The 21,537-nt window shown below is 37.6% G+C and overlaps 1 protein-coding gene across 1 annotated transcript; it reads left to right on the plus strand.

The window, feature by feature from the left end:
• Positions 1-4,500: 4,500 nt before the first annotated feature.
• Positions 4,501-16,108, plus strand: tmem102 (transmembrane protein 102). The gene is made up of 3 exons (NM_001327862.1): positions 4,501-4,616; positions 5,229-5,440; positions 12,366-16,108. The coding sequence occupies exons 2-3, from the start codon at positions 5,239-5,241 to the stop codon at positions 13,730-13,732; spliced, it is 1,569 nt and encodes a 522-aa protein (NP_001314791.1). The 5' UTR covers positions 4,501-4,616; positions 5,229-5,238; the 3' UTR covers positions 13,733-16,108.
• The last annotated feature ends 5,429 nt before the right edge of the window (positions 16,109-21,537 follow it).

The raw sequence follows: 21,537 nt of genomic DNA on the forward strand, positions 1-21,537 counted from the left end.
GCTGATTGTCAGTTTGACCTTCTGATATCGGAGGAAATGTCTCTCTGAATGTCTCTTGCAGGTCAAAGATCTCAATAGCCTTCAGGCTTTGATCCTGACAGCACAAAGCAGTTCATTACCGGCGACCTCACTTTTAGCGCTCGCAGTGTCCAAACTTATCTTTATTCAAATGAAAAGTGAAATCCAATGAGGTTTTAATTCCAAGGCTTGGGACTGTCGGCTGGGTTGTGGACCTTTTAAAATTGCTTTATAAATCTTCAGGTCAATTTGCAAGGGCGGCTTCATAAGCCAACTCTATTGAGGCGAGAGGCTTCTATTGATGCCGTACGTCCCAATAAAGTGATCACACCACTCGTAAAACCCTCATTAACTCAGGCTATTAGCAGAGCTGTGCAAATCAGGGCAAGGCAATCAAACCACTTTAGTCCCCTCTTCACCAGGCTGATGGAAGAACAAGAAATATCTCGGGTCTATTTGATGGACTGAACAATATAAAGGCAGTTGCGCATGTATAATTAGCTCTCATTTTTGCAAGCATCTATACAGTGCTAACTTGATTCTTGTTTTGAAAAGTTTTTTTTTTTCCTTGTTTCTTCTTCCTCCTCCCTGACATTTCAATAGCAGTGGGATTTCCAGCAGTCGCTCATTACAGAAGTCAGATCAGGGTCTTCTCGTTAAAATCCATAAAGGCGTATCGCGCTCCGCTTCACGAGGCTGTGTTAAGTGTCTCCTCTCTGGCTCTGTCTGGGCTGTAAAAATCGATGTTTAAAGCATCCAATACATTGCAGTGGCCCTGTGGTCATTCGGTCATTAAATTCTCATCGTGCTTGAATGATCTTTCTACTGGTTTGAGCCAGTAGCCTGTCTAAGGGGCAGCGCTGTGGGCAAGCGACTTTTAACTTGCCTTCGCTAAGCAGCGGTCACTGGTGGTGAGGTAGGTATTGTTAATTGTGCCTCAAGGGAGTTGAAGTCTCTCGCTGTCAGTATTCATGTGGCTTAACTTCCTCCTCTGAACACCAGCTGACATTTCGCATTTACCCCCGCTTGTGTGGGCAGTGCCAATTCATTTCCCAGTCTGATTTAGTGTGACCCTGGCTGTCGAGAGAAATGGCGTCTGGAGGTGTGGGAGGTTAGGATTTTTCCGCTTTGAACGAAATGCCCACACACACTGATATGATTACCCAAACTCTCTCTCTCTCTCTCCCGCTGCCTTTCCTAGTTGTCAATCACAGCAGCACTTCCCAGTGCTAATAAGATTTTACTTTAACATGTCTGTCAGTCTTTAAACTCCCATGAAAAGATGATCATTCTTTCTGATGTGTAGCTTCAAAAGCTGTCACTAAACATTCTTCAATATTTAAAATCTCATTCGAAACTGCTGTCCAGATATTTTATTAATTATTTTTATACAAATACATGGTAGATACACACAGATTATGTCAATTCAAAAGCTTCATTAAAGAACTGAATGAAGAAGAGTTTGTATTATAAATGAAGATATAATTATATGCGCATGGGATTACAGGGTTCAGTTGCTAATTAGTAGGTGCGGAGTTGTTGGGGATGGTGTAGGGAGAACAACTCTGAAGAAGTGAAGAATTAAAAACACCTCGCCATCTTTGGCCTCTGTTTTTTTGCACGGCGTCAATTATCTGCGCTGTCAGCCTGTCAGATGCTGCTTCAAAGGGGAGGTATTTGAAGGTGACACCAGTGCGGAGGGGGTCGGGATGGGACGGGGAGAGCCGGCGAGGATTTTGAAAATCTTTTGATCACTCTTCACCTCCTGGAAAAAAAACATGTTAGAGCCGAGGAGAGGAGTTTAAAAGCTATCAGGGGAGCGTTTGACTGGGGTCCATGATGTCTGTCTTTTAAAAGCCTGTTCATTCTTAAGGGCAAAGTTGTGGTTTTATTAGACTAGAGAAGAAAAAAATTGGGAAAACATTCAGGTGTCTCAAAAAGTAAAACCACAGTTTTAATAATCTAAAATAAACACAATCTCGTAATTTTGTAAACAGTCTGAATCATATTTAAACACTTTTTAAAGGGGACCGATTTTACCCCTTTTTTAAGGTTTAATATACGTCATTTGTGTCTCCAAAATGTGTCTGTAAAGTTTCAGCTCAAAACACCCATCAGATTATTTATTATACCTTTTAGAATATTGCAATTTTCAGATCTGAGTACAATGTAGCTGTTTTTGTTGTCTGTGCCTTTAATGCAAATGAGCTGATTCTCCCTACCCACCATTCCCACATGCCTGTATGAGCCAGAGATGGCTCTGACTTGTCTCCATCTACTGCATCAGATAAACAGCAGAGTAACAGACATTAAGGAAGCATATTGCATGTAACATTTGTGAAAAAATTTACAGTAAGAACTTCCCCAATGATTATTTGATGTATTTGTTGTGGAGTTAATTCTCAAGCCTTTCTGCAACGATGAGTCGCTCACAATGTCATTATATAAAGTTCACACACGGGCCCACACACACACACACACACACACACACACACACAGTGCATTTATTTTTGCACGAAAAATGTGACAGGACACATTAAAATACACTGCTGTATGGACATCCATTATTTTAAAGTACTGTACAAGGTAAACCTGATTTAACGTCCACACACCGGGGTTGAAGCATATTCTTTTATAATTGTACTGAAATGTGGCTGTGGTGATGAATTAGGTAGCGATTTTACTGTCTATTACAAACATACACTTTTAAAACATTTTAAACTTGTAAAACATTCTTGCGAAGCAGATGATCACAGAGCTAAACAGATGTTTTGATGTGAGTTGCTTTGCACAAGACCTGTCTTGTTGATATAATTATACACATTACTACAGAGACATGTTAATACGCAGCTGTCAATCAATTCGGTGGACTGGGAAATCACACTTCTACGCCATGTTGTGGTGGGCTTCAAAATGGGAAGGATTTGGAGTCTATTTTAATATCAGGAAATTAAAAAAAGAGTGACTTCTTGTGTTTCTATCACTCCAATATGACTGTGGACACAATATACCTGCACACAGTTCTGTCCAAACAGCTTACAAAAGATTTTTTTTCTTATGATAGGTGTCCTATCAAGTGTTTAGCTTTTATTGAAAGTGGATCTGCATCCATTTTTTCAAGTGTGTGTTGTGTTGTGTATTTCTAATGGCAGTTGTGGTTTGTAAAATGTGTGCAATTATTTGAGGTAAATATAATTTCCAATTGCTGTTTAAGGGGGAGGATGTATTTTCAACTTTTTATAACAAAATAGCTTTAAAAATTTACTTCTTACAGTTTTATTTTCTTTATAACAGTACATAATATTTTACTAGTTATTTGGCAAGATAGCATTTAGCTTAAGGTGCAATTTAAAGGCATAACGAGTTTAATTTGGTTAACTAGGCAAGTTAGTTTTAAATAGGCAAGTCAGTGTCTGCCTGTTCTATAGCCAATCATCATATCCGCTTAAGGCCCAAGGTGTTTTACATGTATTTTTTTATTTCTCTTTGCTATTTGGGCTTATTGAAACCTAATTAGAAAAGAAACCTAAGTATCATCTTCTTATATAAAGCACATTTAGAGAAAAAAATATATCCATATATGTAGACTTGTGGTCCTAATTTACAAAAAAAAAAACACTTTTTCCTGACTGTTTTTTAATACATTAATAACACATGCATATTTTTTAAACATGTTTTGACTATCAGAGTAAAAAAAAAAAAAATCCCCATTTTGGACAGTTAGAAATAGTGTTTGGGACATTTCATATGCTGCAAAACAGTTGCAGGATGACACTGTATGTCTGTAACAAAATATAAAACATTTTAAGTATTTAAAATAACCACTTAAGAGCTAAAATGTGCTGTCCACTAAGAAACAGTGGACACCATGTAGCCACTAAGCCATAAAAGGTTAAAGGGGCTAACAATATTGACCTTAATTTTCTTTTGTTTATTTATTTTTTTTTTAAATAGAAATTAAAATGAGATTTTATTGCAGCCAAAAGAAATAAGACATTATTTTGAAGAATAATATTATCCTTGCTTTGAATGAATATTGGTGGTTCATTCTGCTGTGGTGATTCATGATGAATAAAATAACTAAGCCAATGGAAAATTAATGAATGAAGATTTCACAAGATATATCCGTCCATCCATCAACTGTACAGTACACACAGCATAATAACAGTAGCCTATAATAATTGGTATAAATGCAGAGCACATATATTTGTTTTAAACCTTGTCATTTCAGTTCTAATTAAAACATGGTTTCAGAACTGTTATGAAACTAAATTATATATCTAAAATAGTTTAGAACAGCAAAAGTCTTTAAAAAATCGAGTAACACAATACTGTGAGGCACAGTTAGTTCATTGACAATTCTGTAGCACAACACATAAAGCTCTTGCTTTGTGTAGAACCCTGTCCATCTAAACGTACTACTAATCCCAAGATTCCCGGAGAAGGTCCGTGATTTCCGGGAATAGTGTTGCTAGTGGGAAGGTGCGCGCAGAGGGACCTGTTGGAAATGACGGGAGCTGAATTCCTGTTTCAGCACAGAAACCACAACAAGCAGCACGGGGTGTGAAGCAGAGAGCAGCGAGCCGGTGGAAAACAGGGTGTGTGCGTGTGTGTTTCTGTGTAGACTATAGACAACAAATGTCATCGCTGAATCTTGAGCTGTTTAGCTGTTAGCACATTAGCTCGCTCCACACCTGCTAGTCGCCTCATTTGAGCTGCTTGATCTTCACGCATCTCAGTGGACACATGCTCGTTTATCACATAAAATAAATCTATTCAACCTCATGCCGCACATGTCATAGAGACTTTGAGTGAATGTGGCATATTTTAGTGGTGTCGCTGTGCTTATAAGAATAAATTCCCAAGTAGTTTAAGTTGTTACGTTGGAGAAACATTAGCTGGCTAATTAGCAGATTAATCTGCCCACTGACCTACATTCCGCTACAGCCGCTCTGAATGACCGCTTAACCTGTGCTCAACTGTTTACATCTTATTAAGTTTATTTGAGTTCGAGTTGGGTGATAGTGGGACTGATTAGGAATGTACACTCAAATGTACATACTGTTTTCTTACTGTATCAGCGGTTTAGTGTAATGCGAATAATATAATGCATAGGCGAATACTTAAAATGCATACAATGCAACTCCTGTATGTTCATATTGACACGTTTAAATATGTTGTGACAGTTTGGTACTTGTGTTTTCTGTCAGGTAATGCTCAATGGAGACGCTCATGAGTGCCGTGGCCCCGCGCGCACCGGCGGCGGTGAAGCGGGTGTCCGAGGTGGACTTCCGCTCGGGCACGACTCTGGAGCAGCTGTCGGCTCAGGTGCAGGAGCTCGTTCTGCTGGAACAGGGCGAGTTTGGAGACCAGACCGCGCTCGAGGTGCACACAGCCAAAGACTTCATCTTTAACATGCTGGGTGAGGACATTACTGTGAAAAGGCATGGAAAATATATACACAAATAATAAAAACAATAATCCTGAGGTTGATAAATTGATAGATGGGTATATATAAAGATAAATGTATTTTTAAATAAGTAAAAAAGTCTTATGTACAGGACTGACAGTTTCAATTTACCAGAACTTATGTTAAGCTGCTTTTATACAATCTACATTGTAAAAGTGCTATTGAAATAAAGTATAATTGAATTGTAAAAAACCAACTAAACCGCGCTCCTTTCTGGCGCCCTCCTTGATATACAGCGCCCTTAGCATTTGCCTATGGTGCCTATGCCACGGACCGGCCCTGAGTTGGCTGAGTGTTGTAAATACTCGCGCTCCCCTCCCTCGCGACAGAGAGCATAGGAGATAAATGTTGTAAAATAAGTAATGTTAATAACAACATAGTTCTTTGTTATTCCATTACTATTTCTTATACGAATGAACATTCAAAAAAAAGCAGTTCAACAATTACAATAGAAGAAAGAAAAATAATTGTACATCAGTTCAACAGATGCATTCAAGCAAGAAATAATATGAATTAAAATGTAATAATTGTATTGTCATTAATGTATTATTTGGAAAGAAGCTTAATATAATTAGAGCCGTAATAAATGTTTAAAAAAAATTAAAAAAAAAAAATCTAAACATCAATCACAAGTGTCTTCTTTCCAAAGGACATACCATTTTTATTTATTTTTAGACGACACAGTAGCAGTGTTTTAATCTCAGAAAAATCAATATTGATTTGCAATCACAAACATATGAAAACATTTGACCAGTTGTCATTTTCTGAAGAAAAGAAGCTTTAAATATATATGGTTTTATTGGATTAGAAAATGCTATTAGAACTTTGTAGGATAAAACAAATATCAATAGTAATCTCAAAACCCGAACTAATAAATACAAAAATCAGAAAAATCAAAGAGTTGAGAAGTCTTTTAAATATTGTTTTAAAACTGATATTCAGGAACAAAAATAATTTACATTTTGATAAAATACTTTCACAGTAATTGTTTTTCATATATAAAGTCATTGACTACTTGTTTCCAACATTCTTCAAAATATCTGATTTTCTGGTCAGCAGAAAAAAGCAACACACAAAGCATTGGAATCATTTAAATACTGAGTACATTTCCATTTTTAAGATAACTGTTCCTTTCAAAACTTTATCCAGGTTTCCGATTTAGTACTTGAAGCAATGCAGCTGTTTGTCCAGCAGGTGTCTCTCTTTCCTCTTCATTTTTTTATCACACCAATTCTCCCTCGATGTCCCTTCCTTATCTTCTCATCTGCCATAATCTACACACACAAAATAATGCCATCCTTTTTTTTGGATGACATAAGTGAAGGAAAAACAGATTTGCAAAACTCTTATTCTCTAAAAACATAACTAGAGCTTTTTCACATAATCCTGTCAAATGGTGAATTACATCACAGTTTTTCTTACAGTTTGTTTTTTCTCTTCGCTGCTTTTTTTTCTTTCTTTTTTTAGCCTTAGCCTGTTCTGTTGTCTGGTGAAAATCCTTTAGCCTCTAGCTCTCTACTGTTATTGTTTTATGTGTCATTGTTAAGCATGAATCATCTAGTATTTGTTTGGTTTTTCTTTTATTTATGGACCTTTGTTTATTGAGATGGTGGCATGGAGTTTCATTCTGCCATCCAGCCAGAGCAACTTGTTTCTTTCTGCCTGCCTCCTGTTGCTTTCATTTGTTACATCTCCCCTTTTTCTCCAGTCTTTTAACCCCTTGATATTCAGCCAAACGCTTCCCACTTATTTTTCTCGCTCGTTGCTTCCATCTCTAAAAATATGCAGACATTTTCAAAGAAACCACCACACTCCTACTGAGAGTGATGGGTAGGCGGCTTTTTATATTTATACTAGGTAGGGCGCTGCTTAGCATTCATTTTGAATATTCTGTCTCATTATGTATGATAAAAAAAAGATCCTTTTTGGGATGACCCTTCCCTGTCGATTAGGATTTAGATCTTATGTCTCCTTAGAAAAATAGAATTGATTTTCGACAAGCAATTATCTTGATTTTAATGAGCATTGATGTTTGTTTACATAAGCATTCATGATGATTTCTGGTTGCACACCTCCATGACCTACAAACATTAACATACCGTATGCGTTTAAATTTCTTACTACATTACTGCAAATGTATTTCTCCCTATGGAGCTAATTATACTGAAGCAGTTTTAAAATGTAAAGGGCAAAAAGGGTCATTGTTATTAAAAAAAAATCTAAAATCTTACACTCAGTGTCCTGGAGTAAAGGTTAAGGGGCAATAAAACAATGACTAAACTTTAGTTGTAAAGAAATGCATTGTTCTTTTCATGTACAGTAGTTTTTGGTTGGTTATTTTTTTGTTGTTGTTCATCATTACATTAAGTAAATCTCAACTAAACCCTAAAGTTCAAAGATAGCTTTACTTAAACACATTTTTATGTGCTCTGCAGAGGAGAATATGCCACTATTAGTCTCAAACACGCTTTAAAATTTTACGTCATGCAAACTAAAACAACATTTTTTCCTAATTTTAAATATCATGTGTGCACTTTAGTCCTACTTATATCACACCAGGGTAAATGTATTTATGTGTTTGTGTAATTTATGAAACTGAATTTTTCTTTTTTTTTTTTTCCTTTGGTGTTTGTTAATTTTGTACACACTGATCTGAGACAAATATTCAGATTTACAAATGGTAGTTTAAAAACAAATTTCCCCATGGTCATTTGAAAAATGTGCTTGAGTCTACATTTTTGTAAAACTTAAAATGCATTGCTCCGCATAGGTTTCATTGCATGTTTCAGATAACAGATTCACTAAAGGGCACTGTATACATATTTGAAAATCGGAAAAATCACAATCTTTTTAGTACACATCCATGAGAAGATGGGACTTGTATGGATAACTTTAACTAAACCACTGACCTAAAGCTTTCCCAAAACGCAACCAATGGTGTTTCTTAAAAGCAAACATAAGAACAAAGTGCACTTTAATTGTGCAAATTTACCTTTTTTTACATTGCTATTATTTGTTTTGTGGAACTATGCTTCACCTGCATACCTGGTTGATCTTAATCACAAGTACAAAGTGAGCAACCTACCAAACTGACCACACCAGAAAAGAAGTTTATATCGAGATACATACAGTAGGTGAGGCAAACTTATCCGGTTTCAAATTATAGACAATGTTAAACAGTTTTGTGGTATTTATTCAGCCTGATCTTACGAGAAAATGTAAGTATTTTACGTTTTGCCAGTTTAGTAGCTAATTCGTACAAATTCGTACGAGTTCAGTTAATGAGCAAATCATACTAAATTGTATGAATTACATCATACGAATTCATACAAATTAGCCACTAAATCAAAAAGTTAGGAAACGTTAGGAATTAGGTCTTGTGCAAAGCACTACATGAAAATAATTCTGTGTTCATCAATAATTTGTGCCTTCACATATCATTAGTATGAAAAGAAAATAAATTAGCTGGTGTTGTGTTGCCCCAAAAAACATAGGTCTATACCCATGTGTAATTACATTCTGGCAATTTTGCAAAAATGTAGACTGAAGCACATACAGTATTTCCAGTGAGTTTTCTTATAGGCAAACTCGATCTCTAATAAACCCTGTATTTATTAGTGCTTGGAATATTGTTATGAACGTGAGACACTTACATCATATTAGTAAGTTGAAGAGATGGAGGCCGAAACTGCTGATTCAGGAGCAGTTAATAGAAAGATTAAATGGTTTCACTCCTCATGAAATCCTTTGGGAATTTTATAACAATTAATGAGTTAACAGTTAATTTTGAATGAACCGTCACATAGTCTGTCTTCATTTTGATTAGCCTACTATTAGCCTTTTATGAGCACCAGCAGTTTCTGCAAGCTTAACACTTTCAATGAATCCTCTTTTGTTGGCACATGGCGAGTTTTATTTGCTAACCTGAGAGAGTTAAAGATCTTACAATATTCACACAGTTTACATAGATGTAATTCATAGGTGAATGAACATGTTCATTTATGAGTGGTTGGAATTTAATAAAACAATGTTTAACAATCAAATCTGATGATTATGATGCATTTGTGAATCTGGATGAGAGAAAGGAAAGGGCTGTTTTATGTAAAAATTACTTGTATTTACAAGATACATGAATGTAGCCATTAACCAGTATTCATTTACACTACCGGCCACTTTATTTGGTACATCTGTTTAACTGCTCGTTAACACAAATTTCTAATCTGCCAATCACATGGCAGCAACTCATTGCATTTAGGCATATAGACATGTTCAAGTCGATCTGCTGGAGTTCAAACTGATCATCCGAATGGAGAAGAGTGATTTAAGTGACTTTAAAAGGGGGATGGTTGTTGGTGTCAGATGGGCTGGTCTGAATTTTTCATAAACTGCTGATCTTCTAGGATTTGCAAACACAATCATTTCTAGGGTTTACAGAGAATGGTCTGAAAAAGAGAAAATATGCAGTGAGTGGCAGTTCTGTGGGCACAAATGCCTTGTTGATGCCTGGTCGGAGGAGAATGGCCAGACTGTTTAGAGCTGATAGAAAAGCAACAGTAACTCAAATAACCACTCGGTACAACCGAAGTATGCAGAAGAGCATCTCTGAAGGCACAACATGTCGAACCTTGGAGCAGAAGACCACACTGGGTGCCACTCCTGTCAGCTAAGAACAGGAAACTGAGGCTACAATTCGCACAGGCTCATCAAAATTGGGCAATAGAAGATTGGAAAAACATTGCCTGGTCTGATGAGTCTCGATTTCTGCTGCTACATTCTGATGGTAGGGTCGGAATTTGGCGTCAACAACATGAAAGCATGGATCCATCCTGCCTTGTATCAACGGTTCAGGCTGCTGGTGGTGGTGTAATGGTGTGGGGGATATTTTCTTGCCACACTTTGGGCTCATTAGTACCAATTTAGTCACTGTCTACCTGAGCTGACCAAGGTCATCCCTTTATGAACGGAGTGTACCCATCTTCTGATAGCTACTTCCAGCAGGATAACACACCATGTTTTTTTTTTTTGAACATGACAGTGAGTTCACTGTACTCAAATGGCCTCCACAGTCACCAGATATTCAATCCAATAGAGGACATATGGGATGTTTTGGAACAGGAGATACACATTATGGATGTGCAGACGATAAGTCTGCAGCAACGGCGTGATGCTATCATGTCAATATAGACCAAAATCTCTCAGGAATATTTCCAGTACCTTGTTGAATCCCACGGAGTAATAAGGCAGTTCTGAAGTAAGGAGTACCTAATAATGTGGTCATGAGTGTATGTGTCACTGTATATGATTTGCCATTTAAGCTTGACAGACTTGATATAAGCTTGTGTAGCATTATTTTAACTGTGTATGTAATCATGCATCTTTTGTTGGTTAAGTTCATTATGGTATAGTTTATAGCTTAAATTGGAAAAAACGATGTAATAAACTAAATGTCTTGAGTCCAGTCTGTGGTAGTCCTGAATGTAGCTCTGATATATGATTAGCAATTACGTATGCTAACCAGCTTCCTTTCGGCACCTGTCATGGAGAGCAATGTTTTGTAATCAAGACTCTTTTATTCTGTTTTTGTATTCAAGTGGTCAATAATGGTGACGGTATGAGGGAGTAATGAGTGAATTGCTCCTGGTGCTGATGGATTCTTTCTGGAGGGACTGATGAACATAATTAATTTGCATAAACAAAGTGGTAATTAGTAAAGCTATTGCTTGCTTGTGTTTGCCTAGTGCATTTTAGCACCCCCAGCAAGACACTATTCATTTCCTTATTTACCGAATGAAGGATTTTCTTTACAGTATGGGTCATTGGACAGCTATATTCAAGTAATCAATAATTCTTTCTCTCTCAACATCCTTTTAATTACAGTGGATTGAAATTAAAAGGGGTGCGTGGTAAGCGATTCTAAAGAAATATGTATTGATTTGATCAGTTTTAGTCTTCATAAAGTAATAAAAACTAAGTTATTTGTTTTCATGTGGATTCCACTAAAGATTTTAAGAGTTTTAAAGAATTTAAAGAGCTGGGTCACATATGAAAAAGACAGCAATGTCTTGAATTTCAAAACAGAGTTGAGGGAGACTGATAATTTATGTCTTGCACAGACAGATTTATCAGACTTGGGCAGAGAAGAGGTTTAGGGAGATATCTGTCTTCCTAGGAAAAGAATCTTCCTCTATTTCCCTTCCTTATCTACTTCTATTCCTCATTCACTTCAGAAACCATTTAACTAAAACTGCATATATATGTATTGTTAGCTTATTTTTTCCAAGTGCATTTCCCAAGTCCATATATCATATTAACAGTATTTCTAGTCATACTGTAAGTTGAGAGTTTTTCACGCTGTTTGCAAATGTTCATTTCATGTTTTTGAAATATACTGTGTGGTTAATATGGGAACTTGTGACCATAGTTGATTAGATATTTGCCTGGCATCTTCTAAAATAATGTTGAAAAAGTATCTTTTTTCCCAAGCTTTTTATGTTTTATTGTATCAGTGTCTCATGGTTTGTTTTAATCTCTTTAACCCCACCCTATTCTTGATTATCTTCAGCACTTTGGCTAGCTTTGCTGTAAAAGATGTGCTGTATAAATAAACTTACTAACTAACAATGTATTTGGGAAGCACACTCCAGGTCAGGAAGTGCTGCCAGATGATGCTTTTAGATTATTCTTAGTGCACTTTGTTTTTTTATATCAATATAAGAAAACTCTTGGCATCTAATTCTTATAAGAATTTGAATTCATAAACGGTATGTACTTGGATCAGAAATTCAGTCATTAACAAACTAACTTTCATATAAACACCCTCCATTTTTGTTATTAAAGACATTTTATTTTTACCATGTATATTCTCCATTTTCCACAGGCATGGTGCAGAAGGTGGACAAGCGACTGCCGGTTGCCAATGAGTACCTATTGTTGTCAGGTGGAGCCAGGGAAGGTGTTCTTGACCTTAATCCAGAGGACCTAGGTGACTACGCCAAAGGTGTTGACTTTGATTTGGACTTCACTCTGCTGGTGCCTGCTCTTAAACTTCATGACCGCAATCAGCCTGTGACGCTGGACATGAGGCATTCCCCACCATGCCATTCATGGCTGAGCCTGCGCCTCTGCGACCCTACAATGCTGGCGCGTTGGCATATCTGCTGTCAAGACGAGAATAATAGAGATAATAAAGATGAGGAAGAAGATGAGGAGGATGAAACTGGTGCTCTACGAGGTTCAATCCCATCCCTGCAGCCTCCTCAGTCATTAGATGGATGCTACTTCTCTCCATTATTGGTCGCTGATTGGTTCTGGAGTGTAGTTGTGACGGCAGTAGAAGAGTTGCGACAGAATCCTCAAAGAGGGATTCCTGTTCCTGATCGCGTGGAGCGGAATGGGCCACTAACAACACTGATTCTCACTGCAGGAACTAGCCGTATTCTCTACGATCTGCTTCCGGTGGTGTCGTTTCGAGGCTGGCCAGCTGTCGCACAAGGCTGGCTCACAACCAACCATTTCTGGGATGGCAAAATAACAGAGGAGGAGGCCATCAGTGGATTCTATCTGCTTCCGTGTTGCTCTCCAGCTGTCAGCTCCTCAATCAGACCTGACCGCGAATGGAGACTTGCCTACTCCCGCAGCGAGGTGCAGCTAAAGAAATGCGTGCCCTACCCAATGGCACAAGCCTTCCAAGCAGCTAAAGCTGTACTGTCAAGACTTTTAGCTCGCCCTCGCACTGGTCTTAGCCTCTACCACCTACGTACCTTAATGTTTTGGGCATGTGATCGCTTGCCTTCTACGTACCTTAGTTGTCCAGATCATGAGACGCCTGCACGGCTGTTTCTCGGTCTTCTTGATGACTTGGCTCACTGTATTCTGGGCAAAAACTGTCCTAATTACTTCCTTCCACAGTGCAACATGTTAGAGCACCTCTCGGACAGTGCAGCCCTGTTAGTTGCACGGAAACTTGCACATTTACGCTCTGATCCTGCAGAGCACTTAAGAGCAGCTTTGGATCAGGCACAACAAGCATGCCAACTCAAACGTGAGGCTGCTGGAGCTGCTAGTAATGGCAATGGGCTATCTTCACCAAGCCAAGCATATGGTGCTGGATCACCACAAGATGACCGGCTAGCACAACGACTGCAACAACTGGTGACGGAAAACCCTGGCAAGTCTATTTCCGTTTTCCTCAACCCAGATGACGTAACACGTCCGCATTTCCGCATTGATGACAAGTTCTACTGAGCAGACTGGTTTACTCACTGCCAAGGGTACAGAAACCATAGACAACAGAATTTATAGAGGACATAATCATGCCACTTGGCTTCTGTATTTAACCAAATCATCTCCACAGAGAGTTTTCCCTCTGACTTGCTCGACAAGGCTGACTACAATCAAAGCTCCTACTTGACACTCCATTGTCACAAATGTCAGGAAGAACAAAAGTAACAGGGGAAAGGATAGAATTTAGAAGCAACTCACACCTATCCTGATGAAATCCCAATTGACTGACTGCACATCAAGTAGATATGATCCAACGATACTATTCTGTAGAGTTTGATGGTTGTTTTTACCTACTACTCAGTACTACTAAGAATAGACACTGCTTCTGTTTTCTGCTGTATTTCACAGTGAATCCCGAGGGCAGTAAAACTGGAAAACCAACTAGGCCAAGGTACAATATGATGAAACTGAATGTAATTTTATTATTTTTTTGGTATGTGTGGGAGAAGTTTGTGACTATTGATCGCATAAGCTTCTCTTTCTTCAGTCTGTCAGTTACCCTGCTTGCTTCCCCTTCTCAGGTACTTTTTATTTCTTTCAACTGCTGAGTTTTGAGCCGTTCTAAAGTCAAAAACAACAAAAGCAGAAAGTGAGGAAAAAGACTAGGACAAACTCTCAAATCCATGCCTTGACGTTTAAGAAGCTGTTGTACAGCCGTAGATACAATCTTTTTGAAGCAAATACTGTTCAAAGATATTTTTGTTTACTTAGATTTAGAAGTTCGACACTGATGACAGTCTCTGAAACTTGATATAATATTTTAGATTCTGGTTAGCGATTGATTGACCTGATGATTAATTCTGATTGCGCATCCTCTTGGTTTCTGATTTGATTCTAATCTGCAATTGAAGAGTATGTGTTAGTGTTATTCTAAGGGCTTTACTTTGTCAATCATTGTTGCATATTTCCAGAACAAAGGATTTGCGAAAGATGCTTTGGAAAGTGGGGTTTTGTGATGATAAAGGTTTGCCAACACTGTGCACTGGAATTAGATCTAGTGCAGGCAACACTAGAGAGATTTAGCGAAAGGATTGAGAGAATGTGTAAACAAACACATCACTTTTTTTGGTATGTTTGCGTTTGAAAGGGTTCTTCGGTATCTGGCTTTTGCAGATTTGCATTGGTAGCTCCGGGAGGCAGAGATGGATGGAGAAAGTCAAACGCGACGTCCACGGGATAGATTAGGCCGAACCAATGGGACTCGCTGGACCGCAGACATCTGCTCGCCCTCACTCATTGTCGCTTTCTGTCTCCTTCTTAAATCCTTCCCTCTACATCGGCCTCCATCTCTGGCTGTTCTTTATCCATCTCTACCTTCTTGACTGCGCTCAAGGATTAAAGAACAATGTTACATGTGTATTCAGCGTAAATCGCATTAGCGCCCAGTGGGAGTTGGCAGAGTTTCCATGTGTGCTGCTGACATGGCTGCTACGCCTATAGAGAGCAATCAGCAACAGCGTTGCCTTTGAATGACAGCAAAATGGCAAGGATAAAGCTTTTTCTAGAATATTTCTTATTTAATTATGTGCTACTGAGGAGAGTTGCTTATGATACAGGTAGGCAACTAAACATTTGTCTGCTGTATGGCAAGGAAAAGACACCAAAGAGAGGTTTGAAAAGGTGAAATATCATGAGTTCTTAAAGAAAGCAAATGTATCTCTGTGGATATAGTCAGGGTTTGACACTGTATACCTTAAAAGGCCTATTTAGTGGGTTAATATCATAAAATGCTTGAATCAATATTCGTAATGCTGTTTTAAATGTTTTTCTGCGTATATTATGAGCGTTGTTTAGCACAATATCTGATATCAAATGAACAGTGGTACTATGCAAGATTTCAGAATCATCTCTGTGATTGAGATATTAAGGCCTACCGTGGCTGTTATAATTACCAAGAGTGTTTTATACAGTGATTTCATTGGGAAAAAAAATTATCGGTGTCAGGGCATGATGAAATGTTCCGGATGCATTTCAGTTTAAGAGTCTGAAGGAAGCCAAAACACATTTGTTTTCCTTCCTTGCTTTGTAATGATGTGGTCCCAGTGTTTCTTGATCTGACAGCATAATCCCTTGGGTCATGCCGTGTTTTTTTTTTTATTGTTTCCCCCTAAACTGAAAAGAAAATACGAATGTAAACATATTTTACCTCTTCTGTTCAATAAAATCACACTCCCTGAATGGACGCAGAATGATGCATATTTAAATGGTACCAAATATTCATGTTTCATTTTATTTATCGATTGTGCCTCAGAAGGCATTTAATTATTAATTTTTTTAAGTAATGGTGTGAAGATGCTGGTCATAGCATGAAATAAAAATATTAGATCAAGATCGCAATGTTTGTATTTCATTTTTATAAATGGTGCTTACCTCAAACTTTTGATAAAAGATGCTATTATTTTTAATCCAAATTCCACTTGTTTTTTTTACTTGTATTTCTGCAATATATCTTATATTGTAGTTATTAGGCTTAATCTGTACTGGGAAATCTACTGGTTTTGGCATCCATTTCAAATATTAAAGTAATTTTTTTCATAGATGGAAACCATATTAAGTGAATGTTAAATGCTTTTTAAAAAACTTGAGAATACTGGGGAAATATGCTAGTCTGATTTATGCTAGCAGAACCTACGTTTTCCAGAATTCCAACATGGTAGAAAAATGAAACATTAAAAAAAAATCTGCTCTGGAAGAAGAACCAGCTAACAAAATATAGAAGTTAAAAGGAAGATAATTATACACAAAAGCTTGCTGTCTGAATTAGTGGCTTCTTCATGTGCAATCCAATGATGATCCAACAGAGGATGCTGTTTGACTACAAAGTCTTCATTTGAGGTACCATCCATACTGTTCTGATTCTCACTCTGTAGTTCAGAAGACACAGTAACTGCCACATTTCTGCTCACTTGCACATTATTATGTATACATGTACAAAGACGGAAATAGCAAAGTCTGGAGTATTCCAAAGTCTGGAAATCATATTTTGTTTTTTCTTGTATGCTTGGAAAATTTGCAGCAAGTAAAACAAAGAATTATAGAAATTGCTAAATATGTTTTATATTCTACACAATTTCTAGGTCACTACTTAGTACTTTGTAATTTTTTATCTTTTATCTTTCAGGATTTGCAAAAACAATGTCAAACTAGAGAAAAGTCCAAATAAAAGTCTTCAGGTCTCAAATATTATTTTAAGTATAAAATTTTTTTTAATGTTTTTTTTTTTTTTTTTTTTTTGTGACAGCATGGTGGCTCAGTGGTTAGCAGTATCATCTCACAGCAAGAAGGTCGCTGGTTCAAGTCCCAGCTGGGCCAGTTGACATTTCTGTGTGGAGTTTGCATGTTCTCCCCGTGTTTGCATGAGTTTCCTCAGGGTGCTCCAGTTTCCCCCACAATCCATAGACATGCGCTATTAGGGGAATTGGGTAAACTAAATTGGCCGTAGTGTATGAGTGTGTATGGGTGTTCCCAGTATTGGGTTGCCGCTGGAAGGGCATCCGCTGCATAAAACATATGTCGAATTAGCTTGCATTTCTTTCTACTGTGGCAACATCTGTGAAATAAGAGACCTAGCTGAAATATTCCAAAAACTAACCCTAACTCCAACAATAACCTTGAAAATTGAACTATCATGGCAGGGATAGAAGTGTTTTCACCTATAGTCCTTTTTTTTAATGTTTTAAATTTAAAGGGTCATGAAACACCAAAACACATTGTTTTAGATGTTGACAGCCATATATGTGTCCCACAATGCAAAAAACCCTATTAGGGCACACATATTTCAAAAAAAAAATTTTTTAATTGGTTGTTTTTGTGTTGTTTAGAGCAAATTCGTTGTTCTCATTTTAAAGTAACGTCATGGCGATGAGGTCATTTGTGTAAATTCCAGCATAGAGACTGGCTGTCTGTCCAAAGTGAAGTCATTGAGTTTTCAGCACATCTGTTCATTAAATCATGAGAAAGATTTAGTTCAAACCAATCAGCACGCTCTTGTGAACAAGATGCAACTTCATTAATATGCATGATATAGCTTCACAGACTCCTTTTACCCGTTACAGTGTTTAGAGAGACGCCACGCTGTGTTGCCTACTGTAAACAAATAGTAGAATTGTTCAGAAACATGGCTTGTCAGTGTTGCGTTTATAAATGTGCCGCAGCACATTTGTTTCCATTTCTCCACGATGAGAGCACAGCTGAATCCGTTTGGATTACAGTGGTCTGCTAACACGGGACAAAAATGTTTGTAAGGAACATTTTTTTTTTTTTTTTTTAACCAGGAAGCTTTTTTATTCTGGAAATGTTGAAATTTGGATTTGCCACTCGTCTTAAAAAAAAAAAAAAAAAAAAAAAAAAAAAGATGCGAATCCAGTTCATGTTGATTGTCCTGTCTCTATGGATTTGGTAAGTGTGCAATCAATATTCTTTGTTTATGTTTATCGAGATGGCAAAGTTAGTATCGTCAGCAGTACTCCTTCAGTTTTTAAAGACATACCCTAGTCAAAATGACTTACTAAGTTTACAGTAATATCACTACAATATTATGGACTAAAAATTCTCCACTTCCACACAACTCTCAGATCAGCTGTAAATGCTGCTTTCCCAGTTATTGTTTATCTCTCCTGCGTCCGTGTTTGTGTTGCTGCTGTGAAAATCAGCTGTAGTGCATGTAGTAAGACTCCCCTTTTCATGCAAACCCTTCCCTTCTTTACCACTTGACACTCTCACCTAAACACAGTAGCAGATTTAGTCATGGGCAATATGAGTGATCGCCCAGGGCGACATCCCGCTGGGGTTGGCACAGGGACACAAAAAAAGTGCCCCAGTAAAATCTTTGAGATAAGATTTACTTTATGCAAGTGTATTAAGCGGTTATTCAAGAATAAAGAAATAAGGGGCCATTAACGATTCAATTTACAACTCAAGTTTGCTATTCTTCATGTGCAACCGAAACAACGCTGGTGAAAACAAATTGACGCATGTACGCAGAAAGCCATTCTTTCACCTTACACATGCTGTTCCTGATCCCGGTTGTTTACATGCACGCCGACATGCAAGTCGACAAAACAAAAGTTTATATAATATAATGATATTGTTACTTTGACAAAGCATGCCTAATAAGCAGAAAGGGGGAATAATGAGTCGGGGAGGTAACTAAGACTTCATAACATTAATTCTTGGCCATGAGTTGGGTCTAATAAGACAACAGATTTTTCTATAATACCTATATTTTTTATATTCTATTGAACTGTCATAATTATTCATGCTAAGGTCTTAGAATATTTGTGTTATTTTTTTAGAATAATAGTTGTACAATACTAATAATAAAAATTGTTATATTTATTGAAAATAAATAAATATATTTAAATGTATTTATAATAATTATTTTAAATGTATATATTTAAATATATATAAAATCAACCACATAGTGTCTTTATTTCTAGGTGGATGTTTGGGGAGTTTCGCCCAGGGTGCCATTTAAACTTAACCGCCACTGCCTAAACAAAGCTGGAATCACCCACTCCAAGGACTACAGACAGTATACACAAGACATGTCACTCATATACTTTTGAATAGGGAAAAGTGTAGCTGTCAATATGGCGAATGAAGCCCCGCCTTCTAGTACAGGAGACAATCAGCGACCACTATATGCTGAATAAAGCTCGCCTTTTATCATCGGGGGAGAAGGAGAGTGAGGACAAGCGTGCTTTGGCCCGGTTTGAAGCAACTGTACATAGTATGAGACGGCCTTAAAGAGACTTTGAACACTTTCCTGATTTTAACTAGAGGTGTGAAAACACCCTGCTGATACAGGGATTTTGTGGCCCTTTACATTTAAAATGGCCTTTTTAATAAGTGGTTTTCCTCAGAAGAGCAAAACCATCCTAATTCAGCTGACAGCATGCTATTGTACGTCAGGAAGAGTGTTGGAGCTTAATTTTTGTGAAACTGACACTATATTATTATGCAAAGACACAATTTTATTTAACTTTTGTTTGATTGGCCATTATGCTGTCTGCTGTTTAATATTGAAGTCTGTTCGTAAGCACAGAAGTGGCATGCTGAAGGGCATTTTGCCTTTGCTTGAGGGATGGATGGATGGATGGATGGATAGATGAGTGAATGATTTAAAGCCAATCCTGACGAGCTTCAGACATTTCTGAAAAAGATGAAGTTGCAGACTCATATTTTCACACATACTCAACACACATACACACACACACACTGATACCTCAGCAGTCTGTCTCGTTTCATAAAGAGGATTACACATCAGGCACAAGGGGATTTCCTGAAATGGGACACTCACATGCTGTCTGTCTGTCTGTCAGTTGTTCAAGTTGTAACGATAACATTGCTGGACGGTGGTTCACTGTGACCGCCAAGGTTGAGCAGGGGACAGATGTAAGATCTGATCCTCCAGGGTCATGGAGAGGAGGAACGTCTGTCATTTCTGCTCTCCTACGTCTCATTTGTTTCCGTATTCTTGGCATGATGTGTTGCTAGAAAGATCCTAATGGAATTAATATAAATGACAGTGATCGCTCTTCCCTCCTTCTGTTGATCTAGTGTGGTCATTAAATGGAAATTTAAAGGCTCGAGGGCCAAATCAGTTCTAATTTAGCTGATGACCAAAATATGAACTTGACAAAAAACATTAACTTTTTTTAATTGATTATTTTTCATTATTTTGCATGATAATGGTGATAAATGTTTGAGCTGCATTTTTCAAAACAACCCTGCTAGATACCAACCATTGGTGCCAATAGTTTTGCTTTAGGTTTACAATGTTTTAAAATCATTCATTCGTTTTTTTGTGGCTCAGTCCATTTATTTATCAGGGTCACCACAGTGGAATAAACCACCAACTATGGCCAAATTGGTTTATTCAGTTCACTTATACTGTGTGTCTTTGTACTGTGGGGGGAAACGGAGCAACCAGAGAACACGGGGAGAAAATGCAAACTGATCCAGCCAGAACTCAAACCAGCGACCTTCTTGCTACGAGGCAACAGTGCTAAAGACTGAGCCCAAATGACACTCAAATGACTTGCATTGTAAAACTCCGGATTTGGGGTGTTTCGTATCAAGCCACGGTCACACTTTCACCCCATTGACTTCCTTTCTTACGCATGTGAATACAGCAGACCAGAAACCAAATGTTGCTGCATCACATGATTGCATGAGACCAATATGTCACACAAGCGGCTTCCAGGTCCAAGCGCTCTATCAAACTGCATGGGGAGACTCATGGAATGGAAATAATAAACATTTACAAAGTGCTGTAATACTTTCGAAAATCACGATCGAAATATATATATATATATTATCCATGCCTAATATCCGATGGCCAGAAAGTGATTCATTTTTTAATAAACTGTTAAAATAAACAGCAAGCCAAGAGATTATGTACACTATGACTATAAAAAATTCAATTTAATGTTTGATATGAATAAAAAGTGTTCATGAAAGAATATTTTCTCAGTTCAAATGAGTGGCGGCTTGGACCCGGAAACAGTATTACATACGCCACCTACACGTCACCACTTAACAAGCGAATTGATGTATAATCCTATTATTTGATTCTGCTCCTTTCCGCAGCACTGTCTGAAAGAATTTTGCAAGCTTAAACTGTAATGTGACTTCGTGCTTTAACGCAGGGGTGTTCAAATTTGGTCCTGGAGGGACTTTCTCATGCAGAGTTTAGATGATCCTAATCAGACACACCTGAACCAGTTAATCAAGCTCTTATTAGTCAAAGAAGCTTCCAGGCA

Source organism: Danio rerio, chromosome 7 (assembly GCF_049306965.1).
Source record: "Danio rerio strain Tuebingen ecotype United States chromosome 7, GRCz12tu, whole genome shotgun sequence".
Lineage (NCBI taxonomy): Eukaryota > Metazoa > Chordata > Actinopteri > Cypriniformes > Danionidae > Danio > Danio rerio.

Coding starts and splice junctions, on each gene's coding strand:
- tmem102 (NM_001327862.1), top strand. CDS start 5,239: ATGGAGACGCTCATGAGTGCCGTGGCCCCGCGCGCACCGGCGGCGGTG. Junction 5,441..12,365: donor CTTCATCTTTAACATGCTGG/GTGAGGACATTA, acceptor CATTTTCCACAG/GCATGGTGCAGAAGGTGGAC.